The sequence below is a fragment of the Chiloscyllium plagiosum genome, chromosome 16 (genome assembly GCF_004010195.1).
Source record: "Chiloscyllium plagiosum isolate BGI_BamShark_2017 chromosome 16, ASM401019v2, whole genome shotgun sequence".
Taxonomy (NCBI): Eukaryota; Metazoa; Chordata; class Chondrichthyes; order Orectolobiformes; family Hemiscylliidae; genus Chiloscyllium; species Chiloscyllium plagiosum.
Genome location: NC_057725.1, coordinates 41,155,730 through 41,179,530, shown reverse-complemented (window position 1 = coordinate 41,179,530; position 23,801 = coordinate 41,155,730). Strand labels below are relative to the sequence as shown.

Sequence of the window (23,801 nt, the reverse complement as noted above, 5' to 3'; positions counted from 1 at the left end):
TGGATACAGAACTGGCTCAAAGGTAGAAGACAGAGGGTGGTGGTGGAGGGTTGTTTTTCAGACTGGAGGCCTGTGACCAGTGGAGTGCCACAAGGATCGGTGCTGGGTCCTCTACTTTTTGTCATTTACATAAATGAGTTGGATGCGAGCATAAGAGGTACAGTTAGTAAGTTTGCAGGTGACACCAAAATTGGAGGTGTAGTGGACAGCGAAGAGGGTTACCTCAGATTACAACAGGATCTTGATCAGATGGGCCAATGGGCTGAGAAAGTTTGCAGATATCACTAAAATTAGAGGTATGGTGGGCAGCGACAGGATCTTGATCAGATGGGCCAATGGGCTGAGAAGTGGCAGATGGAGTTTAATTCAGATAAATGTAAGGTGCTGCATTTTGGGAAAGCAAATCTTAGCAGGACTCATACACTTAATGGTAAGGTCCTGCGGAGTGTTGCTGAACAAACAGACCTTGGAATGCAGGTTCATAGCTCCTTGAAAGTGGAATCACAGGTAGATAGGTTGGTGAAGAAGGCGTTTGGTATGCTTTCCTTTATTGGTCAGAGTATTGAGTACAGGAGTTGGGAGGTCATGTTGCGGCTGTACAGGACATTGGTTAGGCCACTGTTGGAATATTGCGTGCAATTCTGGTCTCCTATCGGAAAGATGTTGTGAAACTTGAAAGGGTTCAGAAAAGATTTACAAGAATGTTGCCAGGATTGGAGGATCTGAGCTACAGGGAGAGGCTGGACAGGCTGGAGCTGTTTTCCCTGGAGCGTCGGAGGCTGAGGGTTGACCTTAGAGAGGTTTGCAAAATTGAGTGGCGTGGATAGGATAAATAGACAAAGTCTTTTCCCTGGCGTCTGGGAGTCCAGAACTAGAGGGCCTAGGTTAAGGGTGAGAGAGGAAAGATATAAAAGAGACCTAAGTGGCAATCTTTTCACGCAGAAGGTGGTACATGTATGGAATGAGTTGCCAGAGGAACTGGTGGAGGCTGGTAGAATTGCAACATTTAAGAGGCATCTGGGATGGGTATATGAATAGGAAGTTAAGAGGCATCTGGATGGGTATATGAATAGGAAGGGTTTGGAGGGACATGGCCGGGCGCTGGCAGGTGGGACGAGATTGGGTTGGGATGTCTGCTCGGCACGGACGGGTTGGACCAAAGGGTCTGTTTCCATGCTGTTCATCTCTATGACTCTATAATGGTGAGCATGAAAATAACAGATTGCTCTAAAATGAAATCATCTGGTTCAGAACACACCATGAATGAATTTTTCAAAATAAGGTCAGTTGAATTTAGAATTTTGTTCGCTGACAGACACATTACTATGAAATGGCTGGTATACTCTGCTTTGTGACTGAAAGCTTTGTATCTATTGGACATGGTCAATTAATAAACAAAAATAATACTGTATTTTTCTTTCGTAATTCACTTCTGTTTAGAATAATAAAGGTCTGCAGAATAATAAAAGGCCCTTCCGCCTATATAGTCTGTGTCAGTCAAAAACATCCCATTTTCCAGCACTTGGCAGATAGCCATGGATCCTGGATCAATGGTGCTGGAAGAGCACAGCAATTCAGGCAGCATCGAGGAGCTTCAGCAAAATCGACGTTTCGGGCAAAAGCCCTATGCCTTGGCATTGCAAATGCACATCAGAATACTACTTAAATGTTTTGAGGGTTTCTGCCTCTACTGTCTTGACAGACAATGAGTTCCAGATTCCCACTACTCTGAGTAAAAAATACTTTTCTCACATGTCCTCTGCATCTCTTATCCATTAGCTTAAATCTATGCCCCCTGTTCATTGGTACTCCACCAAGGGGAAAAATTCCTTTCTGTCTACCCTGTATGTGCCCCTCATAACTTTATACATCTCAGGCATGACCAAACTCAATCTCCTCTGCTCTAGGGAAAACAGTTCCAGTCTATCCATCGTCTCTTCATCACCAAAATTCTCCCATCCAGGCATAATTATAATAAATCTCCTCTGCACCTTCTCCAGTGCAATCATATCCCTGCTATAATGTGGATTCCAGAATTGCACAATACTCTAGCTGTGGCCGACCCAATGTTTTGTTCATTTCCAGCATAACCTACCTGCACATAAAACCCTGTGCCTCAGCTAATACTTTACACACCTGTCCCACTGCCTTAAGATACTTGTGTACGTACACACCAAGATCCTTCTGATTGTAGCTGCTTCCCAGGATTCAACCATGCATCATTTTGTTCACTAGTCTTGTTTGTCCTGTGCAAATGCATTACCTGACATCTAAAAAGTTTACTTATCTCTCATATTAGAGCAACTTAATAAAGAGTGAAAAAGACATCAAAACAGGCAGTTTGAGTGCAAGTGAACAACTATTTACAAAAGTGCAAGCTTATTGACAGTAGTGTTACTTGTGCCATTAATTTACCCTCTGTATAGTAATCCTACAATATGCTGGGTCAACTGAAATGTGAAAAAAGATGTGAAGCATGTCCTATTGGAAGGCGAAATAGTTAGATGGTAATGTAATTATTAGAAGCTCACCTTAATTGTTTTCTGTGCTTTCTGAGGGGATACGTGTGTTTAAGGATTCTAACTCAACAGGAGATTCTAACTCAACAGGAGATGTTCTGGATCTAAATTAGATTACTTACAGTGTGGAAACAGGCCCTTCGGCCCAACAAGTCCACACGGACCCTCCGAAGGGCAACCCACCCAGACCCATTCCCCTACACCTAACACTACGGGCAATTTAGCATGGCCAATTCACCTAACCGGAGCACCTGGAGGAAACCCACGCAGACACTGGGTGAATGTGCAAACTCCACACAGACAATTACTTGAGGTGGGAATTGAACCTCAGTCTCTGGCACTATGATGCAGCAGTGCTAACCCCTGTGCCACCGAGCCACCCGCAGAGAGAGGCAACAGATGAAATAATTGACCACTGTCAGTAAAACAAAGTACAGTTGACCACAGGGTCATGCCATGTAAATATCATGCAATTGATTGGGCAACATAAAGGCTGATTGCTAAAGAAAATTGCTGATATAAGCAGACATGAGCAGGCTAGCCTGGGGCCAACATTTATTAAAATCAAGAGATAAACCTCTGATTAGAGAAAACAAACAGATGTTCTAATGGTAAAAGGTCAACTGACCATGATGGACATTGTGTATTCATTATGTTTATAAAAAAAAACTACAAATGCTTGAGATTGGAAACAGAAACTGAAACTACTGAGGAAATTCAGCACATCTGGCAGCATATATGAGAAGAAAGTAGAGTTAACACTTCAAGTCTGGTGACTCTTCATCAGTTCTGTCAGATACTTCCAGATGTGCTGAGCCTCTCCAATAATTTCTGTTTTGTTTTATTACGCACATGTTTGATTTCTACTGTTCCATAAACTTGTCTACTCTAAAATTGCTGCTACTTAAGTGTTTAATACTTTGAATGCTGTTTATATCTTACCTCCAGTTATTTTATACATTGCGTGTAAGGTTTATCGATTTGGCTCTGTAAATAATAATTCATATTGTGCAGCAATGAAGCTTTTCCCTCTTTTGACCATCACCAGGTTACAGTTGAAATAGTTTTTGCATCAATTAGCTAACTTGAAAGTGAGATTTACATATATGAACAAATTTCCTGAAAGTTTGACAATATGCAAGACCTAGTGCTATCATTTAATATGGCTGAAGGAACACCTAAGATTTAATGGAATGTGGGAACAAGTGATGATATTAGGTTAGTATTTAATTAGTGTTAATTGGTTATATAAATATGGGGAGCTAATAATTAGTGGTGTGTATTTTATGGAATGTGGTTAACTGAAATAAAGTTGTTAGTAAAGGTGTAGCCTTGAACTTTATTTAAATACAGTTGTCTTCTTGTGTATAATAGTGGTAACATTAGATGTTTGAATCAAAATGTAAAATTTCAGTTTATGATTACTCACCCAGGTTTTCTGAAGATGAGCGTTATGATCAATTAAAGCATGAATTTGCAATGTAGGTCCTGATTATTTCTTTGACAAAGAGGAAGCAAGTTATCACAGGTTTGTTATGACACTGAAGGAGGCCATTCAGCCTATCTTGTCTGCAGTGGCTTTTCAAATTAACCTTATTGCCTAATGCCAATCTCCTGCTTTATTCCCACAAGGCTGTAAGATATAGGAGTAGAATTAGGCCACTTGGCCCATCCTGTCTACTCTGCCATTCAGTCATGGCTGATATGTTTCTCAAACCCATTCTCCTGCCTTTTTCCTATAATCCTTGATCCCCTTAACAATTAAGGTTCTATCTTTCTGTCTTAAATATGGTAAATGACTTGGCCTCCATAGCCCTCTGCAGTAATAAGTTCATCAAAGTTACCACCCTCTGGCTGAAGAAATTCTTCCTCGTCTCAGTTCTAAAGGGTCATCCCTTCACTATCAGGCTGTGCCCTTCGATCTTAATGGATACGTATTAATGGATACATCTTCTGTGCATCCACTTTATCCAGTACTCTGCAAGTTTCAATCTGATCCCCTCCCCTTTTCCCTCTCTCTCCCTCTCCTTCTCTTTCTTCTTTCTTCTCTCTCTCTCTCTCTATCCCTTTCTCTCTCCCTTTGTTTATGTTCTAACTCCATTTTTCTCAATTGTAATTTAAGGTTTTTTACGTCTACTGCACTACGTCTGACACACCTTAGTGTTTGACTGACTCCCATAACATTTCAACTTTACTTTTGTCCTTCATTAAACCCAAATCTAACTTATTTGCTAATTCTAAAAGTATGGCCTTTTTCTTTCCTTCTAAACTTTTTTCTTTCCTTCTAAACTTTCTTTGCAACTTTGAGAATCATCTTAAAATCCCAGAACCTCTTTAGCAATTTTAAGAGCCATTTCTCTCATTTTTAATTTACTCAACCACAAGTCACCGAAAGTAAACAAATTGCCTCAACTATGTTTTATTTAAAGACCTAGGACACTAACATGTTTAAATCCTTTGGGAATTTTTGTACCCCCAAATCTATTGAAATCCATCTCAACCAGTTCAAATCACAGATGAGCCCCCAAACTGTTGCGACATGGGGTAAACTCTCCTGCTTGATTTAAAACCAGCAACACAGAAATGATTTATCCTGTGCAGTAATCTGTGAAAATTCAATAGGCCAAGAACAAGTAAAAGTAAAAATTAGCAACTATATTTCTTAAAATATAACATAGAATAATTAACAGTTATTTACAACTCCTTCCTCTAACCTATCTTTTACCTTCTCTTCTAAAATACTAGTCTGATAAAACTCCCCCAATTAAGATTTACAAAACAAAACCTGTTACCTCAAAACCAGGCACCTTTCGGTTCTTCCCTGTATTTCGGTCTTCTTTTCTTCTTGGGGATTCTGCTTCACAGGTTACTGATCGACAAAGGTACCTTTTAAGAGAACTATTTTCCATGCAGTCTTTTTATGTGCTGGTGGCTTGGTAGTTCTCCGCTCAACTGTTCAATTTTCCACGGTCTTATATCCCCAAAGCATCAGATTGTGTCATTGGCTTTTAAGATAGTCAATATACTAAATTCAAACTGGATTGGAGTTGGGTATTTTTTTGGGGTATAATTTAAACTGATTGACCTAATTCGAATCTGTTTTGTCGTTTTCAGGCAACCAGCTAATTGAGTTGTTTGACCAAATGTTACATTTTTTTTTCAGAACATTTGGTTTTGTCAGGTGGTGCTGTTGCTTTTAACTTTCTTAAAGGTACAGTACACCCACACATCTTCATAACAATTAGCATGGATATAGTGTCTAATGACAATACCCTTGTTATTAAATAGGTCAACAATGGATAAAACATAAATAAAATTGGATATGGAAAATGACAAAGCTATTGTATTTGGAAAATCTGAGAGTTTGCAATTTACATAATTAGGACACTCTTCCTTCAGTCCTTTGTATTCCTTAAATAGAACTAATCTCTCCACTACAGAAATTAAAGAAGTTATGTTGGGGTTGAAAATTTAGTAAACAAAGTCAGTTATGTTAAAATTACATATCCATCCACGAAAAGGTTAACACTGTTGTTAAACGATATATAAATATGGGTTTGGGAGTGCGATAAGCTCGTAAATAATGATAGATTTGAGATTTGTCAAAGAAACTTGAAGGACACTAGCATAGCCTGTAAGTAAGTCTGCCCTTAGCAAGTGATTTCATTGAGGACATGGATGTAAAGGGATGGGACAAAAGGGAATAAAGATAATTTTACGTTGTGTAGTTTTGGCAAGCAGATTTTGGCAATCACTAAAAATACATAGTAAAGGGAAGAAAATAATTATAGATAACGTGATGGAAAAGAACTAGGAACTGGACTTAGACAATGGACAATTTTTCTCACTGATAATGAGGGGGTTTGCTCAAGAGGAATTCAGACAAATGTATGTGAATATGAGCATAAAAGTCATATATACGGTAGCAGAAAGCCCTTTCAGCAATCGGGATATGTGAAAGGAATGATGCACAAATTGAATGGTTCTTAAAATTTTGACAGATCAACCTAACTGTAAATTATCATCTGCATTAAAAAAAAATTGCAGATGGTGGGACGATATAGACCGTATCATTCATTTTTGACAGGGATCCTAAAGTTTCATCAGTAATAAGTGATCACCTCCCAGCTTGGGTAGCCTGTACAATTAATTCTACTTTTTCAGAATATTTGAATTCACTGTGGCCAGACAGAAAATCTTTCAATACAACTGAAGACTCAGAAACATTTCAGCAGGCCATCGGAACGTGAGGCTATCGGGTCTGAGTTTCAGTCAGGGAGATGTGCCTCATTATAAAAGAAAAAGAGAGGCTTCAGTAATGAAGAGGCCCAGAGAAGATTATTGACAATGTTTTTTTTTACAAAGGTCTTGAGTTAAAATCAGGCCCTGCCATGCTTTACTAGTATTAGAAGGGGCAGCTTTCAGGCTTTTTTAATGATGCATTTGGATGATTTTCTATGGGATAGAAATAGTAAATTTGAAAACATAATCATAGCTGGGGTAAAAGCAGAATTCAAAATTGAAAGTCAGCCTTCTGGGCTTTCTAAGTACATTGGATTGGAAATCGGGCAGAATGGATCAACTATCACTTTGCATCAGTAATGGTATTATTAAAATTCTATCCCAAATGCTATTAATCAGAGTAGGGCTTCACAAAAAGATGCAGCAAGTTCCAAAACTGAAATGGAGGAACTCTGAAGTCTAATTGGATAGCTGAATTGGCTGGGCACCCAAATAAGGCCAGATGCTAGTTTTGAAGAATTAGAGTTGAATACTACTACTACACCTCCTGAATCCTATGCTCTTATGTTCTATGTCCTGAAGAGTGCAAGACAAAAAGTTTCAACAATGTCTCCTTTTTCAGCAATTCAATTACGGTTTCCATCTCTGAAGTTTTAACACTTGAAAACAGCAAGTCTCTAAATGCTTTGTGTTGTATCTATAATTACTTCCTTATTATTTGCTGAACTCTCCCTCTCTCTACCCTTTGCAATTACAGCCAGATGCCACTGACCCATTATAAATAAATCAGATCCTCAAAAATACTGAGTTCTTTTAAAAATGAATACAAGCCTGGAAGGCAATGGAATGTTTTGTTTAAGGACTTAATAATTTAATCATTTGAGTGATAAAACTTGTTCTAATCTATTTGTCTGAATACAGTATAATAACAAATGTTCATGAAAGTTTAAATGTGAATTTATTTGTTACTCTACCATTTTGATAATGCTTCTGACAACTGCAAATGAGCACTGCATCATTATAATAGGAACACCTTCTGGTGTTTTTGCAGGACTGCCTGATATCAGTGTTATTTGTAACAACTTAGGAAGTGGGTGAGGTGAGTGACAATGTGAGGTACAAGTTATTATTATACTGTCGTCCATTTTAATGCAACAGTTGAGAATTCATTTTATTCTTTCTGCCCAAATTGTTTTTTTTCTTTCAGTATTTGAAAACCAAATTACAGATTTGTGTAATTCATGCCTCTCAAGTTGCCCCATGTGCGAATCTGCCCATAACTGTCATTCATAGTGTAACTGGTAGAAGACAAGAACTAGATTAGCCGATCAAACTTGTTCCACCACTCAATAAATCAACATGACTGAACTATACCTCAATCTCATTAATTCTGTGTTGCTGCATTTTCTTTTATTCAATTAACCAACAAAAATATAATTATTTCTCTCCAAAAATATTAATCATTCCTGAATCCCTAGTCTTTCTGGGGAACTTTCCAATGTCCCAATTAATGCACAAATTTTTCTTATTTCTGGCCTAAATGGTCAAATTCTAATATTAATGTTATGGCCTGCATCTTGTGGTTCGTGATTGAAGTGGAGGCAATGTCACTGACTTCTTCTTAAAGTATGATTCTCGGCTGCAGGGGGTAGCTTGCCCTGCATGGGTCCAACAGCAAAGTAAATTCAGCCTTAGAGTCGTGACTGCCTCCATCTGAGCAGTCTGACTGGTGTTTGTTATGGTGAGATATGTGTCAAAATCACTTGAAAAGGCTAGTAAGATCAATCTCGACAATGGGAGCATCATTTAACTAAGTTCCAAGTGTCAAGGTGAAACTCTCACTAGGGAGTAGTGAGTTGCCTTTTAAAGGGGATTATTGCTTGTTAACAACTTTATTAACTGCAAATCTCACCTAACAAGCAGCTTCCCATCCATCTACCAACCATGAGCAAATGAGACAGAGAATTCCTGACATAGAAGTCTTAACGGGCGCCTGGTGATAGCTGAAATACTGTGAACAGTTTTGGGCCCCTAACCTAAGGAGAGATGTACTGGCATTGGAGGCAATCCGGAGAAGGTTCACAAGGTTGATCCCTGGTATGGAGAGACTCATAATGAAGGAGATGTAAATATTCATGACGGGTGGACAAGGTTTCTACAACCGTGAAGCTGTGAAATTATTTAAATCTCCAGTCTTTTGAAAAGGAGTGAAGGCTAGAAGATTGGCTATTTAACAAAGCAACTGGGACAACGTCCCAGAAAACCCAACTCAGGGGCCACTGCAGCCATCTCTCTGAACTCTGTCTGGATGCAGTGAGCCTAATGCATTTCAAGCTCTTCCTTCCCATTCATTCTTCCATGTATTCAGTCAGAAATCTGAATGGGATTGTTCGATGTGAGAAAATCCATGCTCCCAACCATGCTTTTCACAATCCAGAAACTAATCTGTATGAAAACCTGACGTGTAAAGCATGGCAAATAGCTGTTGACTTGGTTTATCAGCACCCATTGCAGCTCCTGGAATGGATGTGCCAGTCATCAATCTATTCTCTTGTTTGAGTGTTTAGGTTTCACATTTTTAAGGAGAAAGGCTGGAGGCATAGAGGGGAGTTGAGAAAAACATTTTCACCCAGCGGGTGATGTAAGTCTAGAATGCACTGCTGGGAGAATAATAGAGATTGGTAACCTCACAATCTTTAAAAAATGCTTGGGTAAGCACTTAGTGTCATAATATTCAAGGCTATGTGGGCCTTTTCAGTGGCCATGAAAGCCATCACCTCAATTTCTATGTTTTGGATCTTTCCAAAGAGCAGCCAGAGACTTTAGCAAAAATGTAATCGTATGCCATCCATCACAGCATTTGGAAGATCACAGTGGCTACCTACACTTGTTGAGTGTACAGGAATATTTGTGGCTTTGACAAGAAAGTAGAATTCCCAGTGTGCAAGGTGTTAATGATTGCATGCTTTGCTTTGGCTCTGCAGAACCGTGTTTTTAAATTAATTTACGGGATGAGGGTATCATTAGGTAGGCCAGCATTATTTGCCCATCCCTAATTGACCTGGACAAGGTATTGATGAACTGTTGCAGTTTTTGGAGTCGGAACACCCACAATGCTGTTTGGAAGCGAATTCCAGAACTTTAATCCAGTAATAATGGAGGAAGGGGAATGTATTTTCAACTCAGAATGTCATGTGGCTTGGAGAAGAACTTGCAGTGGTGGTTTTCCCATGCATTTGCTATCCTTGTGCCTCTCAGTAGTGGATTTTGCGTTTAGAAGGTGTTGCCAGAGGAGCCTTAATATATTATTGAAGTACAGCTGGTAGATGGTTCATGCTCTGTGTGAAGGTTACGAATATTAAAGATGATTGATAGGTTACAAAACAGCAGGCCTCTTTGTCCTGAATGATATCAAGATTCTTGAGTGTTGTTGAAGCTATGCTCCTCTCGGTGAGTGGAGAGAATTCATTCACATTTCTAACTTGAGCCTTGTTGGTGCTGGAGAGTGACTAGGAAGATGGGACGTAAGTTACTCATCACAGAATTCCTAACCTCTGATCAACTGTTGTAGCCAATGTGTTTCATTGGCTGATCTAGTTCAGTGCCAACAATACTGTCTTGTTGAAGATGGTCATTGCCTGGTGCTTGTGTGGCCTGAATGTTACTTGCCACTTATCAGCTCAAACCTGGATTTTGTCTAGCCCCTATCGCATATAGACATGAGAAGTACCTGAAAAGTTGTGAATGATATTGAATATTGTGCAAATATCACTAAAAATCCCCATTTCTGACCTAATGATGGAAGGAAAGTCATTGATGCAGCTGAAAATGGTTGAGCCTTTGACATTACCTGAGGAACTCCTGCAGTAAACTCCCATCCCATCTCCAACTTGTTTTCATTTGAAAATCCTCCCAAATCCATTCCCATTTTTCGTGGAGCTCCCTTTGAATTCCTTGATGTGGAGATGCTGATGTTGGACTGAGGTGAACAAAGTCGAAAGTCACATGACACCAGGTTATCGTCCAAAGTGTTTATTTAAAATCGCAAGCTTTTAGAGCATTGCTCGTTCGTCAGGTAACTTCACCTGACGAAGGAGCAACACTCTGAAAGCTTGTGATTTGAAATAAACCTATTGGACTATGACCTGGTGTCATGTGACTTTGAATTCCTTGAATTAGATCCCTCCTATCCCATAATACTATACAGCTCTGATACCCTGTACGACTGTGATAATGGTAAACTTTAATGACTCATACTTCTCAACTTGTCTTTACCCTTTGACATGGCTAATCATACCCTCCAATGGTTCTCCACTTCCATCCAATAAAATGGGTCTGCAGTACTTGGTTCCTTGCTTATCTTTTTAAGAATAACAAGAGAATCAATTACAATGGATACTCTTCCTCCTTCAAACTCTTGCCTCTGTTATACCCTAAGGATCTATCCTTTTTCCTCTACTATTTCACACCTATATGCTGCCACTCAGTTACATTGTGTGAAGGCAATGTGTCAGTCTTATTGTAAGCTGGTGATACCCAGCTCTATCTCACCATCACCATTCCTAATGTCTCCACTGTCCTTAACTTATCAGATTGTTTATCAGACATCCAGGAAAGGATAAGCAGAGCTTTTCTCTGTTGGAGGAAATCTCCTTTTCATTTCAAAGTTCCCAGTGATGGCACTGACAGTCTGCGGGATTTTCACTCGAAGGCAGAGCAACTAGTCAGATGGAGTCATCTGACAGCCAGTCAATTTTTAACTGCAGGCTGAGTGCCCCAGTCAAAAATACAGTGGAGCTGGACATGAAGTTGCCTGCCCACTTTTGCCTCGTAGGATGACATGTCATGGTGGAGAAAGTGAGGGCTGCAGATGCTGGAGATCAGAGCTGAAAATGTGATGCTGGAAAAGCGCAGCAGGTCAGGCAGCATCCAAGGAACGTTGATTTTCCTGTTCCTTGGATGCTGCCTGACTTGCTGCGCTTTTCCAACAACACATTTTCAGCTCTGACATGTCATGGTGCCAAATTTAAATAGAGCTGTCATTGATCACCTGTACGTTGCCCTTGACCCTTTGGATCTCAGTGGCTGTGCTTTTTCAGCATGCTGCTCAGATGCTGCCTGACTGGCTGTGCTTTTCCAGCACCACACTCTGAACTCTGATCTGCTGTCCTCACTTTCTCCTTCTCACTGTTTAACTTCTCTGTATAAAACTTGATCTCACCACAGTCATTTACTGTCTGTTGATATTGACCTTCCTTGTTGTCTGGCCACCTCTCTTCTTCCCTTCCTTGGTCAGCCCCATTTCCCTTTCAGCAACCACCTGATCGCAATGTTTCAATGCCTCCTTTCTCCTGTTTCAACAAAGCTGTGTGAAAGTGAGGACTGCAGATACTGGAAATCAGAGTCTAGATTAGAGTGGTGCTGGAAAAGCACAGCAGGTCAGACAGCATCTGAGGACCAGGGAAACTGACGTTTCAGGCAAAAGCTCTTCATCAGGATTCAACAAAGCTGTCCCTATAAGAAACACAACTCCTTCACAGTATAAATCCACTTTAAAAAGACTTCCTTACCTGTTGCATGCTACCTTTAACCAAGCACATATTTCCCACTTGCTGCGTACTTAATTCCAAAGGTAGAAGTAAACCTGGTGGTTTGTTTTAATAATAAGCATACATGACATGCTAGTATGTTAAAATATAAATTCCTCCTGCTTGCCAGCAGGAAGCACAATCAGTCCTCAATCAGTCCCCAACTTAATAGTCAGATATGCAATGGCGGATGAAAACTAACATTTTGCTTTTCACTCAATTTAAGTGTCCCTGCCTTGTTTTCATCTCTCATGAGTCCATTGTTTATGGTCCCTGCTCTAAATTCTCCTCCCTCATGACTGATTCCATTCTCCTTCCAAGCATGAGATGAAGGCATCTGTTCATACTGTTGAGGTTGCATTTAAGCCTGACATGAACTTCTGGAGTAGAGTGGTGCTGGAAAAGCACAGCAGTTCAGGCAGCATCCGAGGAGCAGGAAAATCGATATTTCGGGCAAAAGCCCTTCATCAGGAATACAGGTAGAACGCCTGAAGGGTGGAGAGATAAATGAGAGGAGGGTGAGGGAGGGGAGAAGGTAGCATAGAGTCAGGGCAGAGGAAATGACCTGGGAGTTGCAGGGGGAGAGGGACTCCCTGAGATTCTTGTAGAGAGAGGAAGAAAACTTCTTCAAGGCAGGCTCATCAGTAAGACCACCTATTTGCAACTCCATAAGTTTAGCTAACTTTTGGTCTGTCTCAATTCATCTATTTCTGAAATCCTCATTCCTTCCTTCATTATCTCTTGAATTGAATATTCCAGTGGACCTAATTGGTCTCCCACATTCTATCCTCTGTAAATTTGAAGTCAGCCAAAACTCAGCTGCTTGTGTCACAGCTCACACCAAGTACCATTCCCCTATCACCTCTGTTCTCATTGAACTTTGGCCAAAGAATATCATGATTTTAAAATTCTTATCCTTAATTATAAATCCCTCTTCCTGGCTCTGTAATTTTCTCTGTCCTCTCAAACGTCTGAGCTATCTGTGTTTGTTTGACTGTCCCAAGTTTTAATTGCTCCACATTTGTAGTCGTGGCTTCAGTTGCCTAGGCCTTGAGTTCTGGGATACCTTTCTTACATTCCTCTGTCTCTCTGCCTTATTTTCTGGAGTAACAAAAGTTAAAGATTCTGTAGAGAAAAAGAAATCCCCAATTTGCCTGTCTCTTAGACCAAGGTTGACAGAAAGCGTGGACCAATTGCTGTACTTAACTGCTAATAAATACTATTTCTTGTTAACAGGTGCTAACTGCAAGTAAAAAAATGATGAAATATTGGCATGTAGCTTTATTAGTTAAAACTCTAATCCCCTCAATTCCCTGTGCATGCATATGGACATACTTGCGCACAAGCATGCACAAAAAAAGACATGGGTGTAATGGATAGACAGATAATTGGGAAAGTAATTCAGTGGTCTCTGTTTCCAGCATCTGCAGTGATGGTTCTTGAGCTTCTCAGTATTCCTTCTTCAAATACTTTCAGTAGTTTACAGGAGGCTGGTTCACTGATAAATAGTCTCTGATTTAATAATTAAAAGCCACAATTGCCCTACTGAGACGAAAGATCATCTGGCCATTTGAATGGTCAGTTAACAGTTTCCTCAAACCAGTTAACATCCTAAATGCCACTGCGTGGGGCAAGCTGGTCAAGCATGAACAAACTTGTGCCCTTGATTTTATGCCAATGGCAGGTTTGCAACTCCCAGCATAAAATTCAGCCCATGATGTGCAAGCAATATAGAGTGTGTCATCAAAAATGAAGTGAGTTACACAGACAAAGTGCTTATAAAGGATGATACTAATGAGAAGGCTCTAGCGTTATCAAAATCCAGACCAACTTCTTTTTCATGATTACGCTAAGAAATGTTTGATCTCAATTTAATGTATGAAATCAGTACGTGGCTCAATCTAGGAGGCATTTGAGTGTTAGTGTGCATCTTGGTAGTTCATTTAAAAAAATCCTCTGCTCAATTTTACAGTTTTGCAAATTTGCTAAGAGTAATTCAAATATATAAATATGTGTTAATGATTTTCATTTCTTTTTCAGCTTTTGACATGAAGAAAGATCTGGAGACATTAATTGCAGAAGAAAGGGCAGAAATAATTTCCAACTATAACAAGGTACTGTAAAATAGAACAAAATAACAAACCACGGTGTTTGTGACAATTTAAATTGCGACTAGAAACTGAAGGGATATTTATATTTTTCATCTTAACATTTTGCGATTTACACTCATCCTTCCTATTACCATATTTTTAAATAGATGGGGATGCTTTTCAAGTGATTCATGTAAACGTTGGGTAGAAAGTTGATCTTTTTTTGGTTTATCCCTTGTTATAACATGAAAAAAGTAATAGATACCTTTCTGATCTGGAAGGACAAAACTTGATTTGAAAAACCTGATGAGGAGGTGTGATAGTGTCAGGAGTGAATGGATGTAGAACTTTAGAGAAAGAGGTCACACAACATCAGGTTATAGTCCAACAGGTTTATTTGAAATCACAAGCTTTTGGAGTGCTGTTCCTTCATCAGGTGATAAGCTTGTGATTTCAACTAAACCTGTTGGACTATAACCTAATGTTGTGTGACTTCTGGCTTTGTCCATCCCAGTCCAATACCAGCATATCCACATCAGAACTTTAGAGTAGCAGCCAACATTTTTGCAAAATCAACAATTGTAAATCCATTAAATATGGCAACTTTTTAGGCAAAAGCAACCTCTTTGTTACCATTAAAAATGTATGCTAAACCTGTACATATCTTTAACTTAATTGCAATTGACAATTGTGCTTGTATTAGCTGAAAATTAGCTGTATTAGTTTGGTGACTAGGAGCCAGAATTAGTAGTATTAATATAGCTGAGTGACTAAAATAGCATTGCATGTTGCAGATACTTCATTTAATCCTGACTAGGCTAAGTCTGTGAAGCTCCTTCAGTTTTTGGCCGAGGGTTTGTTCACTTAGGTTGAAGTCCACTGGAAAGACAGCTTAGGAAAAACCTTAAATGTGTGCCATTTTGGTCTCTGTTTTTAAGGACAGATTGTGTAGTAGAAACTTGAAAATAGTACCATCCAGTATAAATAATTTTCGTGCTAATGTGACATGACATGCAGTCCTCTAAATTAAAGATTGTATTTGTTTCTCATTTGCTTTTATTAGATTCACGTTTGACAGTATTTCTGTTCCCATTTCCCTTGAATAGGGAAGACAGATAAAATTAATTTGTTTCCGTAATATTATGTGAACTCAGTAGCAATTTTCCAACAAACCAAGAACAATAACAGATGTATGTGAATATTTTGTCAATTTCTGTTCCATGACCAAATACCGTCATATATTTCATCAATGAACTTCTCTCCATCATAAGGTCAGAAGTGGGGATGTTTACTGATGACTATAGAATGTTCAGCACCATTCGCACCTCTTCAGATACTGAAGTAGTCCATGCCCAAATACAGCAAGACAATATCCCAGTAAGGGCTAACAGTGGCAAGCAACACTCATGCTACACAAGTGCCAAGCAATGACCATCTCCAACAAGAGAGAATCAAACCATCAGCCTTTGACTTTCAATGGCATTACCATTGCTGAATCACCTACTGTGAAAATCTTGGAAAATGCCATTAACCGGAAACAAACCGAACTAGCCATGTAAACACTGTGGATACAAAAGCAGGATGGAGGCTTGGAATCCCATAACAGGTAATTTGCCTCCTGACTGGCTAAAGCCTGTCCTCCATCTACAAGGCATAAGACAGATGTGTGAAGGAATGCAGAACAACCTCTGTTATCCGAACATCAATTATCCGAATTTCGGATTATCTGAACAAGATCTCTAGATCCTGTAAAAATGTTATTAAGTTTAAATAAAAGCACAGTGAGAGCAGGCAGCCTAGGTTGGTGGCAGGAGCAGGAACAGGGTCTCCACGGGACTCTGTTCCTACTGTTGCAGCTGCCACAGAACTCTGTGGCTCAGTGGTTACCACTGTTGCCTCACAGCACCAGGAACCTGGGTTCGATTCCAACCTTGGGTTACTGTTTCTGTGGAGTTTGCACATTCTCCCTGTGTCTGCGTGGGTTTCCTCCGGGTGCTCCGGTTTCCTCCCACAATCCAAAGATGGGCAGGTTAGGTGAATTGGCCATGCTAAATTGCCCATGCTACATTGCCCATCGTGTTAGATGCATTAGTCAGGGGTAAATGTAGGGGAATGGGTCTGGGTGGGTTACTCTTTGGAGGGTCGGTGTGGACTTGTTGGGCCGAAGGGCATATTTCCATACTGTCGGGAATCTAATCTAGTCTATTGCCGCCGCCAGGGGAATTCAGTTCCTGCTATTGCTGCCACTGCAAGACCCTGTTCCTGCTATTGCCACACCACGGAACCCTTTTCCTATTATTGCTGCCGCCACGGGACCCTATTCCTATTATTGCTGCCGTCATGGGAACCCTGTTCCTGCTATTGCCCCACCACAGAAACCCTGATTAGTTATCCAAACAATCATTTATCCAAACAAAATACTCCCCACCTGTCTCATTCGGATAATCGAGATTGTTCTATCCTTCATGTTTGCCTGGATGAATGCATCTTCAACAACATTCCATAAACTTCACAACATCCAGCATAAAGCAGCCCACATGATTGACACCACATCTACAAACATTCAGTCCCTTCATCACCAATGTTGAGTTGCAGTAGTGTGTACCATCCACAAGATGCACTGCAGGAATTCACCAAGGTTCTTCAGCATCTTCCATCTAACATCTGGAAAGACAAGGGGACAGATGTACAGGAACACCGCCACTTGCAAGTTCCCCTCCATGACACTCATCATCCTGACTTGGAAATACATTATCATTCCTCTAATATCACTGAGTCAATGTCCTGAAATATCCTGTCCAATGGTATTGTGGGTCTGTGTATGCCAGATGATCTGCAGTAGTTCAAGAAGGCAGCTCACCACCTTCTCAAAAACAACTGAGGATTGGAAATAAATGCTGGCCCAGCCAGCGATAACCATTCCCCATGAAAGTATTTTAAAACAACCTCTGAACCTGTTCATGATTAACTAGCATTACTGCTTTTTAAACAAATTCCTTTGTAACTGTCCAAAATTAGCTTGCTAATATCTCTTAATTTAAAAATTTAAAAAACTTGGATGAAAAGCCAAGGCAAAGCAGCTCATTTGATTAGCACCCTAACCCACTATATAGAATACTCACTCCTTTCACCATTAGAGCACAGTGATACCAGTTAGTACCATTTACAAGATGCACTGCAGCATTTCACCAGCCTAACACCTTTCATACTTGCAACCTGTAACACCTGGAATAAGGGAAACAAACACATGGGAGCACTACTATCTGCAAATTCCCAAGCAAATCAATAACATTTCTGACTTGGAACTATTCCTGAATCAAAATCTTGGCATTCAATCCCAACCAGCAGTCTGGTGAACCATGTTGGGTCAGGGCCCAGCAGAGGTGTACCCAGGACTATTGTCGCTTCAGGGAACATCTCCGGCTAGGGTAATGCAGCCCTTCTACGACCAACCAGAGTGAGGAGGTTCACTTTTATCAGACAGACAGAATCTGCAAGGTGTTGCTGCTCCAAACACAGACCTTTTCTCTGCTACCTTTACTGAAACTTGGGATAGAACCAGCTGACAGTTGGAGGTACAACTTGGAAGGCAAGTGGCTGCAGTAAGCAAATGGCTGGGACTGTTGTCAATGGGAGACCTGGCCTTGGAGGGTTGCTGAGTGTGGCACAGCTATCAAGGAGGGTGAGTGTGGATGGGGTGTTTCCAAATTGGGGATTGTTGTCAGTTGAGTCCAGGGGCTGCTGCTGCTTGCTGCAGGAAGATTGGATGGAGGAGGCTGTCAGGATCAGTGGTGAAAGGGATAAATCTACAAAGGGTAGGATAGGAAAAAGGTTAGGTGAAATTGTCACTTGGTAACAATACCTCCAAGTGACAATATCACCTAATAAGTTAGTTAATGAGAATGAAAATAAAGCTCCTGATATTCAAAAAGAAACCTCCAAAAATAATAAGGGTAGTACTTGAGAAAATATCAAGAGCTTTTGAAATAGAATTATGTTGACATAGCACCAGGTTCAAAGAAGCAGAGCAGGTTGCAAATATGAACGACTAAGCCATATGCAATTGGCTCACAAAGTTATGGTTGTAAAGTCTATAATACTGAAAATTGAGACTTTGATAGGCTTTGTAAATAGACTACAAAAGCAGAGTCAGTGCTGAACCTGCACAAAACAGTTTGACCCTTGTGACTATGGTTTCCAATTTTGGGCACCAGAAGGACCCAAAGGTTTCAGAAGAGATTTGCTAGAATAGCTTCTGGATAAGGGATATCAGAGAAACTGAGGTTGTTCTCCTAAAAGAAACCAAGACATTTGAGGGGATTTCAAGGAAGTATATTCAGTGAGGTGAAAGACCTCCTTCTGCACTGCACTATTCTATTGGACATCATATCACAGAAGTGCTCAAATGAAACTGTTGAAGGATAAAAAAGAGAGAAGAGGTGAAGATAAGGCGCTGAAAACAGGAGAATAATCCCTTTAGTTGCCCAAGTTGCTCATCACCAACTTTTCAGGGGAGTTCGGTATGGCAAATAAGTGCTGGCTTCGCCAGGGATGCATACATCCTCTGAATTGATATTCTTAAAAAGTCAGGAAGTCATAAAAGGTACCACCAATAGTAAAACATGGAAGAGAAGATATTAATGTAGAATCTTAGATTCACAGCATGAAGAATCATGAAGTTAACACATTTTATGCTGAGACTAATAGGCTTAGAAGTGATTGAACTGGAATTAAAAGGAGTAATTCTGCCTTTGTGGAATAGTGTCAATGAAATGATAGCAAACTGACAGCATATTTTATATCCCAAAGTCTTAATTTCATCCAAGTCCTCTGTACCTATCATTCATAAATATTGGAAATGTTGTAAAATGGATTTCTATTAATTATACACTATTACCAATCTTATTCTCATTAATCTTGATATGCAAGTGAGCACAAACAGATGGGTGCTGAATATTGATGTGGAGAATGAGTCAACTGACAACCGTGAAGCCTTATTGGAACATTGATTGGATCCCTCATTGAGGGAAGAAAGTTGCAGGGAGAAGTGATACCTGAAGTAGGAAAATAAGTCATTCATGCTGTATGAAGTGCTTAATACGCATACAAACACTAAGTTAAGCATGCAATGTTGACTTACTTAAATTAACATTTCGGCAATGAATGGCACTCTGGATAATAGGAGTAGAAATAACTTTAAACAAGAGAGAACTTGCAGATGGTAGTGTTCCCGTACATCTGCACTCCTTATCCTTCTAGGTGTTAAATTACACTGGTTTGGAAGGTGCTGTCGTAAAAGCCTTGGTGAGTTGCTGGACTTATTTATGGCACATTCTTGCTGCCATTGTTCTTTGGATGGCAAGGGAATGAATGTTTATGTGATTGATGGGGTCAGTTATACAAACTGCTTTTTCCTGAATTGTACTGCGCTTGCTAATGTTGATGGAGCTGCATTCATCCAAGTAAGTGGTGGACAGGCCTTGGGGAGTCAAGAATGATTAACTTATACAAAGTTTCTACCTTCTGACCTGCTGTTCTAGCCATTGCATTTTCTTTTTATTCACATGTAGGACTTGGGTATTCTGGCTGGGCCAGCATTTATTGCTCCTCCCTTATTGCCCATGAGACGGTGGTGGTGAATTGCTACAAGACTATTCCAGTTAAGTTTCTGGTCAGTTCATTGATGGTGGGAAGTTCATTGGTGGTAATGTGCTAAATGTCAAGGAGCAATAGTTAGATTTTCTCTTGTTAGAGATGGTCTATTTCTGGCAATTGTATGGCGTGACAAAACACACAAGTGCTGCCTTCTTGGAAGTACCAGAAAGACAAAAGGAATCTAATCTCACATGAATAAATTGGGAAAAATATGTTGGTTTTCAAAAAGATGCCACTGTAATGTGATCACACTTTAGTTAATTCTGCAACATCGCCTCACATTGCCTAATAGACTTAGCACTATTGTTAAGTTGTTGGAGGAGACTTGTGCTCTGACATCAGTTCTCCAGTTTTACCAAAGCAGGAATAATCATGCTTTAACTTTGGAGCCTATATTAATGCCATGTGTTTTCTCTATAGCTATAGAGAAACCCTAACCATAAGAAATACAAGCATTTAGCGAATGTAAGGTACTTGCATGTTCACACGTTCAAATGCTGATCAAGGTCATATTTTGCTACTGATTCAGACTGGCCCTGTTTAATGAAAAGCTACTATGTGAGATACATTGTGCAAAGGCAATTGTCTTTCAACATTAAACTTACAAATGATGAACACCACAATGTTATTTGGTTGATCAATCTACATGTGGGTCATATTTTTGCTTTTTGGGGGTCTTACTGAAGCAATGCCTACTACCTTAATCTTTAATGCCATAGCTATGCACTGCCTCATAATGCAATGTTGTTTGCAAATAGAAACTCAGATGGCCTCCGGCTGTAGCACTAGATTCTGTAAACTATCTTCACCCAGTGGGCAACCACTTTTTCAATGCTAATTTAAGATCATTAGCCCCAGTGAGTCCTGATCAGTGGAAGAGAGGGAAAATGAGAGTTCAGGCCTTCAATGCAATGGGGTAGTTTCAGTGAATCACAATGTGGGGGAGGGGCTGTACAGGGAACAATGATGGAGGGAGCAGTGGTTGCATCAGAAGTACTGAGTAAAGTACTGTGTGGAGGAGTAGGGTGACTGGGTTTGAAATAGTGAGTCATACTACAGAAGCATGTTTCCTTTTCATTAAAAAAAGGTTGTATAAAAATAGATAAGTATGTATCCCAATTTCTAATTGATGCCCTGTGAAGTAGCTCCAATATGTTGGTTTACTGGCAATTCAGGTAATCAAATTCTTCCCATTGATAATCATAGCTAAAGAAAACTTGAACAAACAAAGCAGAAAAATGCATTTCTTTGTAAATGCAGATATTTTTGCTGGAATTTTATCATGATTAATTTCTACATCAGTTGTAGTACACAATAGCTTTTGCTCACCAAGTTATTTCTAAAGTATAGAATCATGCAGAATGCTGATTTTATTTTAAAGAGAATTATCTTGTCTGATTAGGTGGTAGTCTCCTCCAGATTCATTTTTCTTTCTGTTTCGCCATCATTTAGAAAAAGCTGGGTTTTTTTTTGTGGTTTCCTGCCCTGCTTGTTGCTACTATTTATTTGTGTATTGATCTGCACAAAAGTTACCATTCTGACAGGTTACATTAAAATTCAGAATGTCAGTGAAATTTGAAGTCTATAATTGTACAGTGCCTAAAACCCAATCCCAACCTTAATAACTCAATTGATTAACTGAGGTAAACACTGGCTTGCTTGATGTCAAATGAATGATCAAAAGATTTATTTTGGACATGGTATCTATTGCCTGATCTCCCATATGTGCTACTAACTGGAAACTAGAGACTTTTGAGAGCCCAGGATATCCACCTGAAACAGGGAACATGGAACTTTGAATGTGCCGTTTCGTTTCTGACCTCAATCCCAAATTTGACAGGCACTCAGTACATGCTTCCTGCAGTAGTTTTTTCCAAATATAGTAGAAGCGAATTAGTGGTCCTTTGGGATATCATTGGATACTGCTGACAAGGTAAATAATTCTTTTTTGCTTATCTTAATGTGGAGTCAAGAAGATCACAAATTCCATGAATATTGCAGTCAGCGGCCAATCTTGGGTTTTCTGCTTTCAATCATCCCTTCCCTAGTAGAACTTTCCTGTAAGTAGATGGACACATTGTCAAGATGGCTGATTTTTGAGACAGGCCTGACTGGCAGACTGAATTGGGCAGGAGGGCTATGGAAGGACAAAGGCAAGGTTTGTAATAGGGTTACAGTTTGGGAAATTAAATGTTAAATAGGGTGACAGTGCAAGGCAAAATACAATGATAATCCAGAAAGAAAAAGCAGTGAAACCTGAGTGACACATACTCGTCTGATTGTCTTGAATACTTCAATATAGAGCTTCAGATGTTCAATTCCAGGTATTATTGGTGTTTGACTTTTGTGTCCCCCTCTGGGAGTGGGATCAAAGATATTTCTAGGAGAGTATGAATGGCAAAATTGATTAGCTGCCATCCAAAGCAAAATGATCTGAAATTATTGAACTCCATATTCAGTTAAGAATTGATTGGATGATAAGTTGCTGTTTTTTGAGTGTAATTGAGCTTTCCAACAGTACTGCAGAATGTTGGAGACAGAGTGCAATGGAGAATTAAATTGGTGAACTTTTGGCTGAAAGGAGATGGTCGACAAAGTGGTCATCCCATTTACATTTGATTTCTTCAACATAGAGGAGAATGAATTGTGAATAATAAATAAGAAGGCTCAATTGAAGGAATTACAAGAAAAACTTTAGAAGTTCCACAACCCCTTTAAAATTCAAGATATTTTAAATTGTATATTTCCATACCATTGATCTGAGTGCTTTTTAATCAGAACATATTTGCGCATTTTTCTGAATTTTTAATGTCAACCAAATAAAGTCTGCATCAACATTATGCTTGCCAATTTAAAATAACTGCATTCTTACCAGGTAAAATTACGAATGGTTGCTTTTTTTAAAGAATACAGTATTTGAATTTGCCGTGTACATAAAGTTCTCATAACCCAGCTAATCATAAAGTAATTGTAATTAGTCAGTAAGTCCGAGGTAATGAGTGTGATTTGAACTATACCTACTCAGTGGAATCTGTTTGGGTGGTCACTTCAAAACTTCCAGTGTACATACTTGCCCAGAGATGCCAGGACACCCACCAGTGGGGTCCATTTTGATTTTTCCTACCCAGATGTGTTATCACACAAACTAAGCAACTTCCCACCACCAAAATCATTATGACCTTTTTTGTAAACTACTAACCACCTTCTGTAGTAATCTGCACAGCCAATTAAATATTTACATGTAAAGCCTATTACAAACAAAGAACAAAGAAAATTATAATCCTTTGGCCCTCCAAGCCTGCACTGATCCAGATCCTCTTTTTCACACAGAGGGGGCTATGTGTATGGAATGAGCTGCCAGAGGAAGTGGTGGAGGCTGGTACAATTGCAACATTTGAGAGGCATTTGGATGGGTATATGAATAAGAAGGATTTGGAGGGATATGGGCAGGATGCTGGCAGATGGAACTAGATTGGGTTGGGATATCTGCTTGGCATGGACAGGTTGGACCGAAGAGTCTCTTTCCATGCTTTACATCTCTATGACTGGGCCTCTTGCTGAGATATTTGTATCATCGATACTCACAGGTGAGGTGCCGGAAGACTGGAGGTTGGCAAACGTGGTGCCACTGTTTAAGAAGGGCAGTTAAGACAAGCCAGGGAACTATAGACCGGTGAGCCTGACCTCAGTGGTGGGCAAGTTGTTGG

General features: G+C 39.8%; 1 protein-coding gene across 6 annotated transcripts in view; it reads left to right on the top strand.

The window, feature by feature from the left end:
* The window catches only part of LOC122557824 (USP6 N-terminal-like protein), a 264,478-nt gene that overhangs the window by 88,960 nt on the left and 151,717 nt on the right, over positions 1–23,801 (top strand). For 5 of the 6 annotated variants that reach the window (XM_043705913.1, XM_043705909.1, XM_043705911.1 and 2 more), the window contains one exon: positions 14,390–14,463. In XM_043705913.1, the coding sequence (XP_043561848.1) occupies positions 14,398–14,463 (66 nt within the window). In that variant the 5' untranslated portion in view covers positions 14,390–14,397. Of the gene's footprint in view, positions 1–7,812; positions 7,861–14,389; positions 14,464–23,801 lie in introns of all 6 variants that reach the window. The other variant, XM_043705912.1, reaches the window with a different exon arrangement.